This window comes from Podarcis cretensis, assembly GCF_951804945.1.
Source record: "Podarcis cretensis genome assembly, chromosome: 3".
NCBI classification, from domain to species: Eukaryota; Metazoa; Chordata; class Lepidosauria; order Squamata; family Lacertidae; genus Podarcis; species Podarcis cretensis.
Genome location: NC_137172.1, coordinates 92831479 through 92846658, shown reverse-complemented (window position 1 = coordinate 92846658; position 15180 = coordinate 92831479). Strand labels below are relative to the sequence as shown.

Sequence of the window (15180 nt, the reverse complement as noted above, 5' to 3'; positions counted from 1 at the left end):
TATTAAGCCACCCCACAGCTTGTGATCTACTCTGGTGTGTCACAAACTGTGCAGATGTGCTCTAGATTTATATGACAGGAATGAAATATGCTTGTACCTTTTTCTTCCACCACCTTGTTAGAAAAAAATGCTTTCTTCTCCTTCCTGGTGCCTGAATTCCTCTGGAGAATTGTGATGAGTTCCTATGCATTTACAATGGAATTCCCATCCATTTCAATGAATGGTATGGTTTTGTGCTTGTACAGTTGTACCTCAGGTTACAGACGCTTCAGGTTACAGACTCCGCTAACCCAGAAATAGTACCTCAGGTTAAGAACTTTGCTTCAGGATAAGAACAGAAATTGTGCAGCGGTGGCGCGGTGGCAGTGGGAAGCCCCATTAGCTAAAGTGGTACCTCAGGTTAAGAACAGTTTCAGGTTAAGAACGGACCTCCAGAATGAATTACGTTCTTAACCCAAGGTACCACAGTAAAAGGAAATGTATGCAGAACCACTTCTCTCCAGCTGAATAGAGATGTGTGCACTTACACTGCTCCAGAACTATTTATTTATTTATTATTTGTTTATTTATTAGATTTATGTACCATCCATCATAAGCTCTCAGGGCAGTCCACAGAATAAAACGAGTAAATAAGTAAAATGAAACTGCAAAACAATAACCCCCCTCCCACAGGCACATTAAAGAAAGGCTGCAGAATATTAATCAGCCAATATTAATTAATTAGATGAATGTCCAACTATGTGGAATGCTGGAAGTCATCCTGTGTGCCTTACTGTTGCAGCAAGCTGTGGCGAAAAAAAAGGACAATCTAGCCATGAATTTCTGACCCCATTTGAATAAATAAATAAAAAAAAAGCAGCAGCACCCTTTACGTGACAATTGTATGCTACCACTGCACAGTTTGTAATACCCAGTTGGAATAAAAAAGGAGTGAATTTGTTCAGATATACTGGTTATGAGGACAGAGCACTGTTATATAGTGATATAAGCAACTTAGCTTGCAGAAATAGGCAACCTGACCAAGGGAGTGCCTGCCTGGGAGTGCATGGGGATCAGGAAAGTGAGAGCCTTATCGTTGGTTGTGCAGTGGTAAACATGAAACGTGTTGGGAGGAAGGGCTGATGTAAACAATTTTTGCGCTCTCCTCCATTCAATTGATGTGATTTAGAAAGTTAGAATAGTCTTTGGGTGACGAGACAAAGTCTTTGTTGCTGTTGTTTAGTCGTTTAGTCATGTCCGACTCTTCGTGACCCCATGGACCAGAGCAAGCCAGGCATTCCTGTCTTCCACTGCCTCCCGCAGTTTGGTCAAACTCATGCTGATAGCTTCGAGAACACTATCCAACCATCTTGTCCTCTGTCGTCCCCTTCTCCTTGTGCCCTCCATCTTTCCCAACATCACGGTCTTTTCCAGGGAGTCTTCTCTTCTCATGAGGTGGCCAAAGTACTGGAGCCTCAGCTTCAGGATCTGTCCTTCCAGTGAGCACTCAGGGCTGATTTCCTTAAGTCTGGTAAATTAAGTAATGAAATCTTCATTGCGAGTAATTGAAAAGATGCTTCGGATGAATTCACTGTGATCACAATTATATATTTAACACTATTTCAGGCAAGGGGAATTTTAGCGGCAAAGAAACACCATCAATGTTGGCCAAATTGGCTCACATGTTAATGCTGTCATTCAGACTTGACCCCATGCATGCGTACTCACAGGGGATATTCCACACTGGGCAGTCTCTGTCAAAGAGTGAGACTTAAAGTGTCACTAACTAGGGAACATTAAATGGTCTTTGCTATACCGCCTGGGTTTATTTTTTAATGGACTACTAACATGACTACCTGCAGTTTTTGTATACGCACTTAACAATGGATAATTATTTTCTCTTTCAGCCTTTCTTTCAGCTTGTAAAGTTACGAAAACTCGGGCTTAGTGATAATGAAATTCAGCGGCTTCCTCCAGAGATAGCAAACTTTATGCAGCTGGTAGAACTTGATCTGTCTCGAAATGGTAAGCCTGATTATATGAATACATACATCTTCTATATGGAATTGTTTTAAGGATTGTTCATGGCGAGTCAAGTTTAAGTACCTCAACACAGAACTGTTTAGCCAAATCGAACTGCATTTACTCTCTCCCTACTTGGAAAAGTCATGGGTTGCATGTTTGCATCCCGCCCCCACCCCAATTGAAACCCACACAGGTGAAGGGCTAAACCAGCACATAGGCTCTAAGCATTAGTCTTGTTTCCTTCCTAACATGTTGGCTTACATGCATCTTCACATTTCCAGTATCGAGTAATAAGGTTTCCTTCCTGGGTGATGAAATAGACTAGCCTACAGGTGGACAACCTGTGGTCCACACAGGCCTTTTCTGAAGCCCACCATGGAATACCCATCCCTACTGCCACTCCTGAATGTGTTGTGCTTCCCTCAGCCTGTCCAACAACTGCTTGCCAGACTGCTGGGAGCAAAATTTGCATGTGCCAGATGGTGCATGGCAGTGGAGTGCAGTGAAATTTTTCATAGGGGAACAATTAGGGCCAGAGGCACTAGCTTGCAAGGGCCGTTGGGGGGGGGGTGTCAGTGTCATGAATATGATGTGATGCATCTCCAGGGCTCTGGCAGGATCCTGGAGCTCTTCTGTTTCCTTCTAAAAGTTGGATGGGCTTTGGGAAGATGGCAGGACAGATCTCGGACGCATCAGAACCTCGCACCTCCCTCCGTAAGCTAGGCAGAAGCTTCCCAGGGTTTGGGAAGGGGGCACCAGGGGAACATTTAGGGCACTACTCTAGTTCCCTTAGTCCAATGACTGCAAAGCTTTTAATATCTGATGAATTATTGTATTTTAATATTTTGCTGGAAGCCGCCCAGAGTGGCTGGGGAAACCCAGCCAGATGGGCGGGGTGTTGTTGTTGTTATTCCACTGGTACATGGGATAACTCCCCCTTTTCACCTTGCTCCCCATCTCTCTGCCCATTTCATACATCTCTGCTTCCCAGTCTTTGGGGAGAACTGAGAAGCTAGGCAGGGAGAAAGAGGTGCATGATGGGATTGCTGAAATCCCCCCCACATGCCTCTGGGCCATAAAGGTTGCCCGCACCTTGTCTAGACGTTCTATTGATTGCACTGAGGCCCCTTGAAACTGCCTCTTTGAGCTGCCTCACTTGTCACTGTGGCATGTAGAGGTTTTGCCACTTCCTGTGGGAGACCAGCTGCTAGGAGGCTGAAGTGCCAGAAGAATGGGGAACTTTCATGTGATGCCCAAATACAATGCCTTGATTGTTCTGTGTGCTATGGTAGATAAGAAAAAGGCAACCCATTATGGGAATGGTAGTTTTAAGCTGTCTCCATGAAGCATATAGTGCAGACAAGCCTATAGTATCAACATTTTGGCATTGGGGAATAGTGTTCTAGCTGGAAAAATAACTTGGGTGGAACATTATTGGGTTGAAGGTGCCAAGTATCTGACAGTGGCGAAGATTACCTTCATTGAGATACTCCAGCAGAGAGCAGTACCTTAAAAAAAAAAAAAATTCTGCTGTTGAAACTACATAACATGTTTCCAGTATCTGTTTTTGTAAAGACTTTGTCAAGAGAAGTTTGACATTTGCAGAGGTCTGTCTTATAAAAAAATATTAAAATTTGTATGGAGAGGCATCACTCACATGCTCAAAGGGTATGGATAGACAGAATGATTGAAATTAGCAGTCTGAAGAGAGGCTGCCATGAGAGAAAGGAAAGAGGCATGGTAATAGTATTCTCTGTAACTGGTATAAACACAGCTAAGGAACATAGCTGTGGATCAGGAAGTCCCTGTTCTAAAATCTGAATCTATTATTAACTCGCTAAATGACTTTAGGCAATATGGAGGATAATAGTACTGGTTTAGGGTGGGGAACTAGATCATTATTTTCCCTACCCTTCTTGGGCCAAGTTAGACAGGTGAGCTGTTGGGTGATCATTTGCCAGTATAGGACTTGCAGAGCATTGCACAAGATGGAGCTTCTAAAGACCTGACAATTAGGAAAAAGCATTTCAGCTTAGCCATGTTTTTACCTGCCCAGCAGATGATGGTGGGTGGCCATGGCTTGACTTGAAATGGACTTGCGAGCCAAGTGGGGAGGCCATGTGTGTGTGTCTCACTGGGCCTGTTGGGTTATTGTACCCCTATTGAGTTACTGTACGATTTACAGCAAGATAATGGAAGCGAAGCACTTTGGATGGGTAAAAAAGCTCAAGTCAAATGGCAACATTGCAATTGCTACTATTCTTTTGTTAGTTCCACATAGGTATTAGGCTGTCGCATTGCAGGGGTCCCTTCCTTGAGTCTGGCAGAATAAGTCAAAAGATTCTAAGCCTGCATGTTCAGAGGACCATTCTCTAAGGGTCTCTCCAAACTTCAGTCTCGAGCTAAGTCAAGCTAGCTGGAGACAGCTGCCACACCCCTCCTGGCAAAACAAAATAGGTCTGGTTTCTTTCTTGTTCTTGGCAGCTTACTGCTGCTGCTTAGGGAAGCAGTGGCAAAAGCAGGGGTTGTACATGCAAGAGCAGCAAGGCCTCAGACCTTGGAGAACCCTAATTATGGGGAAACAGAAGCTGCTCTTTCGATTCTTGGCTGTGCCTCAGTATCTCCAAAACAACTTCTTCCTTACTATTAAGTGTCTGTAAGGTTTTAGGATGTGTGTTATTCTTTTTCAGTGTTGTCCTTTATGCTTGGAGTTTTAAAGTGTTTGTCCAGCCTATCTCTCCCAGAGATATTGCAGCAGTTTTAGGTTTTTTTTAAATTTATAGAATTATTTAAAGACCACCCTTCTGAGCACAGCTCACCCAAACAGACTTCCATCTCATGAAAACAACACTAGAATGTGTCCTTCCCACTCCATAGATGTTGGGTTGCCCATTTGATCACCCAAATGTCTACTTTCATTGTCCCCTCTCTTCCAAAGTGTTTACATCAAGGTGGGAAGCCAGTCACAAGCACTATGTTGGGGCTTTAAAGGCCTGAAAATGAGTGTCCTGTCTATTGTGAACAGAGTGATACCTATCTCCTAAAATGTTGAACCTATTGCTTTCCCAAGCACTATTTGTCTTTCAGTATTCTTGGTGTTTTGCTGCAGAGTGATAAGGAGTGAGTTCAAGAAAAGCTGAGTGAGCAGCTAGGATAGACTACTTTTTGTTGAGCATTTGCTATATTCCACACTCTCACTGTAAGACTTTCCCATTGCTAAGTGACTCTTTGATACTGTCATACTGGAATCATTGGCTGTTTCTAAATTACCTGTCTTTTTAAAGCATCCTGGTTTGTTGACACAAAGTTTCTGGGGCACTTATGCAATATCCACCGTTTGCTGAGCATTCATTCTGATTTGTTTGTGGGGAGGTTATACAAAGTCACATGAAACACTTGTTATCCTATGATTTCTAGTGTTTTCCCCTGGGACTTTCCAATTTTTATTTTTGGAAGTTGCTTTGTTGTGTATCGTGGATTTGCTGGTATGTGGTTGACGCCTACTGCAAAATAACAACAGTCTAGAAGTGACCTTCAATGAGCCATCACAAACTCAGTCACTTTTATTTTCTAATTAAGTGGGACAGCTGTTGAGTGTGTAAGGATTATAGTAGTATGTTTCTTAACAGGTCAACTCCACAGCTGAAGTGTGATGGAGTAAATGATGATTTATAGGTTTACTGTTCAATGTAAATATAAAGGATGAAGAAGTAGGTAATGCAGATTAATTATTTCCTGCACCTCCCACTTTTTAAAAAACCCTGAAAAAAATCTTCCTTTACAGGTTTCTCAGGTAGCATTATGACATATTGCATGCAAGGGTGTGGTATGAAAGTTAGCTATATTTGTTAATAGTGAACTACTTTAAAAATATGCAAATATTTACACACATTTGCAAACAACTAGAGGAGTAACTGAAATGTTCAAGTTCTAAGTTCAACACCTGGTAGAATGGCTAACATTATCTCTTCCATCTAGCTTTATTGATTTAGAGTTTGTTGACTTGCTTTCATTGTTCTTAGAGCTTGTGTTTTCTGTTTTTATTATGCACACTCTTTTGATGGTTCCCCCCCCCCTGTGAAGTGGCCTATAAATTTGTTGCTTAAAATAAATTTATCGGGACTGCTACAACATCTATATATCCTGAAGAACAGGGTTGGAGAATTTCTGACCAATGAGCCAGACGTGGCCATCTCTGCCTTGGATTCAGCTACACTTTCCCTTCCTCAGCCCAACTCCCATGCACCAATTAAGCTTAGAAAACAGGACCCCATTTATGCAAACAGGGACCATTTTATCTAAACCTAATTGCCCTAGGATGGCAGTGATGATTTTCAGGGTGGCAGCCAAAGGGGAGAGAGGAGGGTTAAGCATTCCCTGCACACAGTGGTCCCCTCTGAAGATTCCCCCCTCTTAGATATGGAGGAAAAGGTTGCATTTTTGCCAATGGAAGTTTTCATGCTGAATCCCCTTTCCCAACCAAGTAGGCTGGGGGGGGGGAGTGTGGGTGAGAGGAGGAGGGATGGTGCAGGCAGAGGAAGAAGAAAGAGAGAGAGAGAGAGAGAGAGAGAGAGAGAGAGAGAGAGAGAGAGAGAGATATGACTTGGCAGTGGATGAGTGGTATGTGTGAATGTAGCAACGTGTGTGTGTGTGTGTGTGTGTGTGAGAGAGAGAGAGAGAGAAAGAGAGAGAGAGAGAGGAGGCCCCATTAGCTAAAGTGGTACCTCAGGTTAAGAACAGTTTCAGGTTAAGAACAGAACGAATTAAGTTCCTAACCCAAGGTACCACTGTAGATGAATGTGGCGTATGTATGAAATCATATGAGAAGGAGACAATGAGTGGGGCTTCGAGTCCACGCACTTGTGGCTTTTGCTGATTCATCCATCTAAAATTGTAGAATTTGGAAGTTGTTTGGAAGGGGTGCAATGCAGCTTAGGAAGGGCATTTGGGGAGGTGATACTCATACAGGGCACCTAAGCTGGGTTAGTTTTTTTGTACGGTTACCTATGCTGTTAGTTTTTTCCTAAGCCCGTAAAGCCCATACACCTTTCTCCTCTGAAATACATAGCCTAATAATGATAGCTTGGCAGAGTCTGCAGGTTTTTTGTATTTTTGTTTTGTTTTAAATTGCTCTCATTTGTCCTTAATGTAAACGCGGTAAGTCTTCATGATCCACCATTATGTAATTTCACTGTACAAATAAGCCAACATTTTAAGCGCAGTTTCAAACTTCTGCCGGAGCAGAGTGGCTGTGCAGAGAAAAGAAAACTTCACCCTCTGCTTATAGGAACCTCACAGGAGGGAGGGAGGGAGGGAGGGGGTGAAGAATATGAAGCACAATGCATCTCTGTGCACACAGCCATATTTGCACACACACCCCCCCCCCCGGTGCCTCCTTCCTTGCCTCAGTGCCTCAACTCATAATGTCTAGCATTTCACTTGCACTGATTAAAGCAAAGTTATATCAAATTCGGTAGCATTTTAGTGAAGCAGTGTAAATAACTAGTATTACATTATGTTCCTAATTAAACTTGTACACTTCTTTAAGATTAGACTGTAATATCAGCTGTGGATGCAATGCATATTGAAGCTGTGGCAGCAAATAATGAGAAGACAACCGTGCCTAGAAAATAGAAAAAGGCATAATCTTAGGCCTTGCCTGCCGTACACCCACCCCTATACAGTGGTACCTCTGGTTACGTACTTAATTCATTCTGGAGGTCCGTTCTTAACCCGAAGCACCACTTTAGCTAATGGGGCCTCCTCCTGCTGCTGCGCTGCCGGAGCACGATTTCTGTTCTCATCCTGAAGCAAAGTTCTTAACCTGAGGTACTATTTCTGGGTTAGCGGAGTCTGTAACGTGAAGCGTGTGTAACCCGAGGTACCACTGTACCATTTTAACAGTGATGGTTAAAATGGCACATTGACTCTTGGCAACTGTTGTTCAAGGGTGATGGAAACTGTAACTCTTTGAGGTGTCTCTTAACACCCCTTAACAAGCTACAGTTGTCGGGATTCTTTAAGGGGAAACCGTGACTATTAAAGCAGTACAAGAGCGCTTCGAACATATGGTGTGCATGTGACTTTATATGCAGAAGGCTGCTCGCTTGGTTTTCTCGCTTCAGCTGGCCTAACATTCACTGACAATGTGCCTGTTTGCGCTGTCCTGTGCCACAGAGTTTATATAGCCTTGTTGTTCAGCAGTGTCTGTGTACTGACTGTTTGCCAGAGCATCTGTATGTCACATGTTTATAGAGCAGCATTCACTGGTCTTCAGGGTTGGATATTCCAGGGGATTTGAACTGGTTAACAATGAGTGTTAGAAATTAATCTTCATATTTAGCTATCACGCAGGCACAAAACTTAATATAAGTCAGACTAAACATTCAGGGGGGAAAACCTATCTGACCATAAGAGCTGTTTGGCAGTGGAACAGCCTCCCACAAGAGGTGGTGGACTCTCCTTCCTTGGAGATTTTTAAGCAGAGGTTGGATGGCCATCTGTCATGGATGCTTTAGCTGGGATTCATGCATTGCAGGGGGTTGGACTAGATGACCCTGGGAGTCCCTTCCAGCTTTGTAGTTCTATGTTTTTTCCTGCTTCAGCAATATTTCATTATGTTCCTATCATCTGCTACTTCTGGTTGGTTGGGGGAGTGTGTGTGCATGTGTAGATTGATATTGTCCTGCCCTGCTTTTTTGTCCAGTGTATTTTATTTTGCAATTAAATTATAATGGCAATCTAGAATATATACAGCTCCACCTTTTTAAACCTTGTTGAGAATCTCCTTGCCCTTTGCCTCGCATTCCACCTCCAAGGAATCTTCTGTGGTGTCCCTGAGTGCATATTGACTTTTCTTTTGAGGTCTGTGTCAGAAACTGACTTGGTTCTTCATGGCTGTGATTATGCTGCATTCCTCTTTCCAAGCTACTAAAACAGTCAGAGGCTTGTTTTCCTTTTCACCTACAGTATATGTGTGTGTTTTAAAAAGAACGGGAATTGCATGCAACTTTAGCTGTGTTTAACGCTGCCAAGGGTGTGTTAACATGAGGGGAGAGAAAAGGGTGATGTAAAACACAATGCTAGTGGAGCCATAACGGCTTGTTCATTTTGGATTCCACTGAAATCCCTAAATGATAGGTCTATATATCAATGCAAACCAATATCTATCATTGCTTTTAGAAAGATATTTACCAGACAGTACCTTACAAAGTTGCATTGCTTTGTAGGATCTAAAATGCACTGAAGGTGGTATTTGCTCATTGCTCAGAGCAGACCCATTGAAAATAATGGTCCTAACTTAGTCATGTTCATTCATTTCACTGGGTCTGCTCTAAGTAAAGCTGAGTTGAATACCATTCTTTGATTTTGAAACAGAGATGGTACGGTAGATTCTTGGTTGCTGTTTCTTACTCTTTGTTTTCTCACTTGCAGATATTCCTGAAATCCCTGAAAGCATTTCCTTCTGCAAATCATTACAGGTAGCAGACTTCAGTGGGAACCCACTCACCAGGTAATCTTCATAAAATGGAATGAATGGTAAAATTGCAAAAAGTGTTCAGGTCTTAGAAGTGTTGTGTGTAAAGGTAATCTTCTATTTGGCTTGAACTTGGCAGTTTTCTGTTGTGCCCTTCCTCTGCAGGAGCCCATGGTGGCATAAAAAGATCAAAAAATAAAATAATAAAACTTGAGGGCAGAATTCAACACATTGCTAAATGGAAGCATGCATGTGGGGAACAGGATTCACTTGCAATACTGGACTTGCACCCCTCTCTTCCTCTCACGCCTTCCTCAAACCTGTTCTGGGGTTCCACTAACTTCCTGATTGAAATAGACTTAGTGGGGTAAAAGGGGTTGAAGTCCTGTTGTGCAAGTGGATCTCATTCTGCATACAAAACTGCTTTGTTGAATCCCTTCAAAGGTAGCTCTATGTGGGGCTACCTTTGAAGGTGACCCGGAAACCACAACTAATCCAGAATGCGGCAGCTAGACTGGTGACAGGGAGCAGCCGCCGAGACCATATAACACTGGTCTTGAAAGACCTACACTGGCTCCCAGTACGTTTCCGAGCACAATTCAAAGTGTTGGTGCTGACCTTTAAAGCCCTAAATGGCCTCGGTAAAGTATACCTGAAGAAGCATCGCCTCCTCCATCATTCTGCCCGGACACTGAGTTCCAGCGCCTTCTGGTGGTTCCCTCACTGCGAGAAGCAAAGCTACAGGGAACCAGGCAGAGGGCCTTCTCAGTAGTGGCACCCACCCTGTGGAACGCCCTCCCCCCAGATGTCAAAGAGAAAAATAACTACTAAACTTTTAGAAGACATCTGAAGGCAGCCCTCTTTAGGGAAGCTTTTAATGTTTAATAGGTTATTGTATTTTAGTGTTTTGTTGGAAGCTGCCCAGAGTGGCTGGGGAAACCCAGCCAGATGGGTGGGGTATAAAGAATATATTATTCTTATTCTTATTCTTATTCTTATTCTTATTCTTATTCTTATTCTTATTGAAAAATATGAAATTAAAAGTGGATGGACCACTTTTTGAAACACTTTTTGAAACAATGACTGCTACTTTAAAAACCGAATTGATGAATGGTGGGAAGGCCATTAACCTTTTGGCAAAAGCCAGTAAAAAATTCGAGATTTCTGTGCTGCTTAATGCAACCTCTTTTTGTGGCAGTGAACTGTTGGTGTGTGTATTGGCAACTGCGTTTCTTTTGTCTGTGCCAAAGACCTGCATCCCCCAGAATAATATGGAACACTGAATCAGATGAGCTTACACAGAAAAGAATTGGGGGGAGGGAATGTGAGAAGCCTCTCAAGAACTATTAATGATTTGTGAGACTGCTCAGGCATGTGGGCACACACCACCTCTAAACCGAGGCCATTATTTTTTTTAAGACTGTAGCAGCTGGTGGAAATTAATGGCTGAGCGTGATGCATAAATGCTGAAGGAAAGTGGACAGATTTCTTCAGGAACCTCTGTGCTACTTTTTGCATGGCTTAGTGTGCTTCATCACAGGATACAAAATACGGGCACCTCATGACAATTATGAATGGCTGCTGTTTTTCTCAGCAGAATGCAAGCAATTATATATGTCTGGGCGTTTTATCAAGGAAAAATGGCAGTTTAAATGTGCAGCACGTGCTGCTCAGAACGATGCAAGGGATTAATATTTGTAACCTGTTCCAGAATACAAAATCTCAAGTGAGAATGGGGCAAGCTGATCATATTCTGCCTTGGGTGGTCCATTGTGCTGCCTCATTGCTTTTTCAGCCCCTGAATGTTTGCACATTAGACTGAAGCAAGCAGTGCAGCCTTAGTTAAGCTGCAATACTTCCTATTCTGTTTATCAATCCCATCAACAACTAACTGCTTCCTGTTTAACAAACAACATACATTTAGACAAGAACAGAGGCTGTTTATCGCCTCCTAATGGGCTAATTATTTACATGGAGAAAGTGATGTTAATCTTTCTTTCACTGCAATTAAGCCTTGATTGAACTAGAGGATCATGAGAGATGATATCTAATCTGCAGCAGATTCTTGTATTGAAATGAGCTCCTGTGAATGACAGCCATCTTCTTCACATGCAGGGCTAAGAAAAGAAGACACAGCAGCTGATTGATGTTTGCCTTTTGTCAGTCTAGTTGGATTCAGTGTTGTGGCTCTGTTCCACTTTAATGAACTATTGATTTGTTTTTTTAAAAAAAAAAACAGCATGTGCTGTGTGCCTTGTTGCAGGCCAAGCTGCCTGGTTGTAAGAGAGAGAAGGCTTTATTTTTTTTTCTCTTTGTCCTTGAGAAAACAGTTGTATGATGAAAGCAATCCAAAGGAGGTGGTGGGAAGAAAGGCCTTTCCAACAACAATACATTGGAGAAGAAAATATATGTTAACACACACACACACACACACACACACACACAAAAGATTAACTAAACTGAACCACTTAGCACAATTTAGTTGATTTACTTTTTCCATTTGTGTTTGGACAAACTGACATTTTGGTTTTAAGGATTGCACTGGAAGAATAGCAGAGCAAAGTTCAACTCCTAGCTGCTGCAATGTAAACCATGCAGTGCTTCTCCAAGGCAAGATGCTGAGGAGAGAGAGAGAGAGAGAGAGAGGGAAATGTCCTTTTCTGCTGTCCTTGGCTGATCTGTACTTTCCTTTTTCTAGGTTGCCTGAAAGCTTTCCTGAGCTGCAGAATCTAACATGTCTTTCTGTAAATGATATCTCTCTACAAGCATTACCTGATAACATTGGAAAGTAAGTCCATTTTAAAATAAAATAAAAAAATTGATGCCTGAAATTTGTCAATGGTGGATTTTGTGCATAAGCCTAAATACCTGTGAACATGGTATAGAAAACTGGTTATTTTTTTCTCAGGATATTTTGCAAGTATCTTTTAGGTCATCTAGAGCTGGAGTAGCATGGCTATCAGGTAAGCTGGCAAGTCTCCAGTTCAAATTTGCATCCCACCATCAATTCATATGAACTTTCTTCTCTTCTTCCATAGTTTCCTGCTACATCCAAACATGGGAAGCTGTTATAACTACGGTACATTGGTTCAGGCTAATCAAACTGTGGTTTCAGATTCTGGTTGATTAACTGCCTAGAACAAACCAGTTTCCAATATTTGAATGTAATGGAAAACTATCTAAAGCTGTTATCGGAAGCTTTACCGACGCAACCCGCTGGGAGAGCAGAGCTGAAGACCACCTTGTTCCAACAGGCTTTTGGGAATTGACTGCTTTAAATGAAAGGGCAACTGCTGTGCTGTTTTTATTGCAATTATGTTTTAAACAGCTTTTATGTATGTATATAGTTTTTATTCTATCAAATTTTAATTGTCTTTTGATGCTCGTTTCTTCTATGTTTCTTTCTTTCTTTTAATCTGTAAGCCATCTTGAGTCCCATCAGGCAGAAAGACAGGGTATAAATAAATATATAAGAACTCTATATAATAGTTCATAACTAAGCAATGCTTAGTTGATCAGTTTTATGTGGACACTAGTATCTTAAAGTCTTTGAACAGTCTCGAAAATACGAAGTTCCATATCTTAAAAGCAGCATATGTTTAAAAAAAAATTCCCCTAGATTTATATAAAACTGCCCAATAACTTGTTTTTCTGGATGGCCAACCATATAAAATACCACGAGACATTAAAAAACCTTTCATAAAATAAAAGCATTTAGCAGAGGGTTTCCCAAACTTGGGTCTCTAGCTGTTTTTGGACTACAATTCCCATCATCCCTGCCTAGCTAGAGATGGTGGGAGTTGTAGTCCAAAACCAGGTGGAGATGCAAGTTTGGGAAATCCCGATCTAGCACAATTCAGGATTCCAGTATCTTTTGGATCCATTTCCTGGGCCTTTTGATCTTCATCTGACATCCTCCTCCACTTGCCCCCTTAGGGAAGTTTGGAGGGTGGGGACAAGAGGAGAGGACCTTGTGGCTTCTTACTTGTTGAATGTTCCTCCTCAGTTAGATCTGCCTGGGACCATCATTAACATTCATTTGGTTACCTGGTGAAAAGCCTCTTTCTCCTCCCAGCCATTTTATGATAATTTATGATAAAAGTTCTATTGTTTATTGCTAGATGTTGCCTGCTGCTGAAGTTTTATTTCACTGGGTTTATATAATAAAAGCAGAGCAAAGAGCCCCCTTAACCTACACATATGCACAAAAAGTATCTATAAATACACTTGGCTAATATTTTAAATCAATAACTCCTTCAAGAAAAAGATTACTGCCTTTGTGAACTGAGGGAGTCAAAGCACTTTTTAACTTCCCATTGCAATTGTTGATTTTAGTACTTATTGAACCAAAAACAGAATTCACTTCTATAAAATTAGAGGTTCTCCATAGGTAGAACAGAGGGAACATGAAGCTTAAAAAAAAACTTTTGTTCTTTTTGCTTTCATCTTTTGATAATTGTTTTCTTTTACATAATGGGCACGTAGTTATGCCCACGTACAAACTGAGGGGGCCTGATTCAACTCGCTGTAAAAATAGTGCAGTCCCCTGACCTTCAGGAAGCACGTAAGATCTACTTGGTAACTTTGGTATCACTTTTTGTTGTACAATGAATATGAATCAGTAGTTTGTTCTGTGTGTGCTTGTGTGCGTGTGTGCGTGCACACACGCTTATGGGCTGGCATTCAAAAACATGAACCAATTATGTATAATGTGTGTTAAATACAAATGACACCTGCAAATAAGCATACAGAATTGAATACAGAAAAAGGGGAAACATGGCAAGAAACGTGATTAAAAAGACTAATTCTGTGGGTTATATACGCAAAATATATCCCATACATTATATTCAGTTATTATATCTCATGCTCTAGGTGCAGTTCCCTGTCTATTTGCAGAGGAAACTGGATATGGTTTAAAATTAAGTGGGTAGGACCCTTGGCCTCCCTCTGTTATGTATGCTGGAACTGCTTGTATGATCAGGTTTCAATACATTATACATGATAGATTATTAGTAGAGTACTGGTTAAGTTGTGTGACAGCTTGTTACAGATATCTGGAAATCTGCCTGTACTGCAGAAGAGCAGCACAACTGATGATACAAATTATTCTTTTTAAATCTGCTGCGACCCACAGCAAGTATTTATCAGGATTCAGTGCTCTGACAGCTAGGTATTCAGGTGCAGTTGGGCATGGTGGAAGCTTCCACTGTTTAGGGGATGCAGAGATCTTGCTCTAAAACAGCTCTAGGTCTCCGGGAGTCTTCTAGCTTTTCCACTTCTAGCTATTGAATCTGTTCTTTTAGCTTCTTCCTCTATTCACTTTGCACTTCACAAATTTCTCAGGTGCATGGAAGGCTGATTGTTATCGTATTTCCTAGGAATTTGGGAATTCTCAGGATGTTGATTCTTCCTGGGGAAGGTTGCGTACTAGCTATCCCATGGAATGCCACGTGGAATTTCACTTCTGGGGTTCCTGTGAAGCCTGGAACTTTAGAGGTCTATGGTTCTTATCACTGGTAGCTTTTTTGGATAGTGCTATAGAAGCAAGAGTTTTAATGTCCTATTCATTTATTATAATAATTAGCAGTTCATCTCTGTTCCCACCCTGCTTTCTTCCCTGTAGTAATTCTGGAACAGAGTCATCATTCATTCAGACCAGTCATTTACAGGGCTGCAATACATAAATGGGGGACACGGGT

At 41.7% G+C, this 15180-nt stretch overlaps 1 protein-coding gene across 1 annotated transcript in view; it reads left to right on the top strand.

The window, feature by feature from the left end:
- The window catches only part of LRRC1 (leucine rich repeat containing 1), a 59326-nt gene that overhangs the window by 16788 nt on the left and 27358 nt on the right, over positions 1-15180 (top strand). The window contains exons 2-4 of the mRNA XM_079970493.1: positions 1887-2004; positions 9439-9517; positions 12180-12269. Of these exons, the coding sequence (XP_079826619.1) occupies positions 1887-2004; positions 9439-9517; positions 12180-12269 (287 nt within the window). The remainder of the gene's footprint in view (positions 1-1886; positions 2005-9438; positions 9518-12179; positions 12270-15180) is intronic.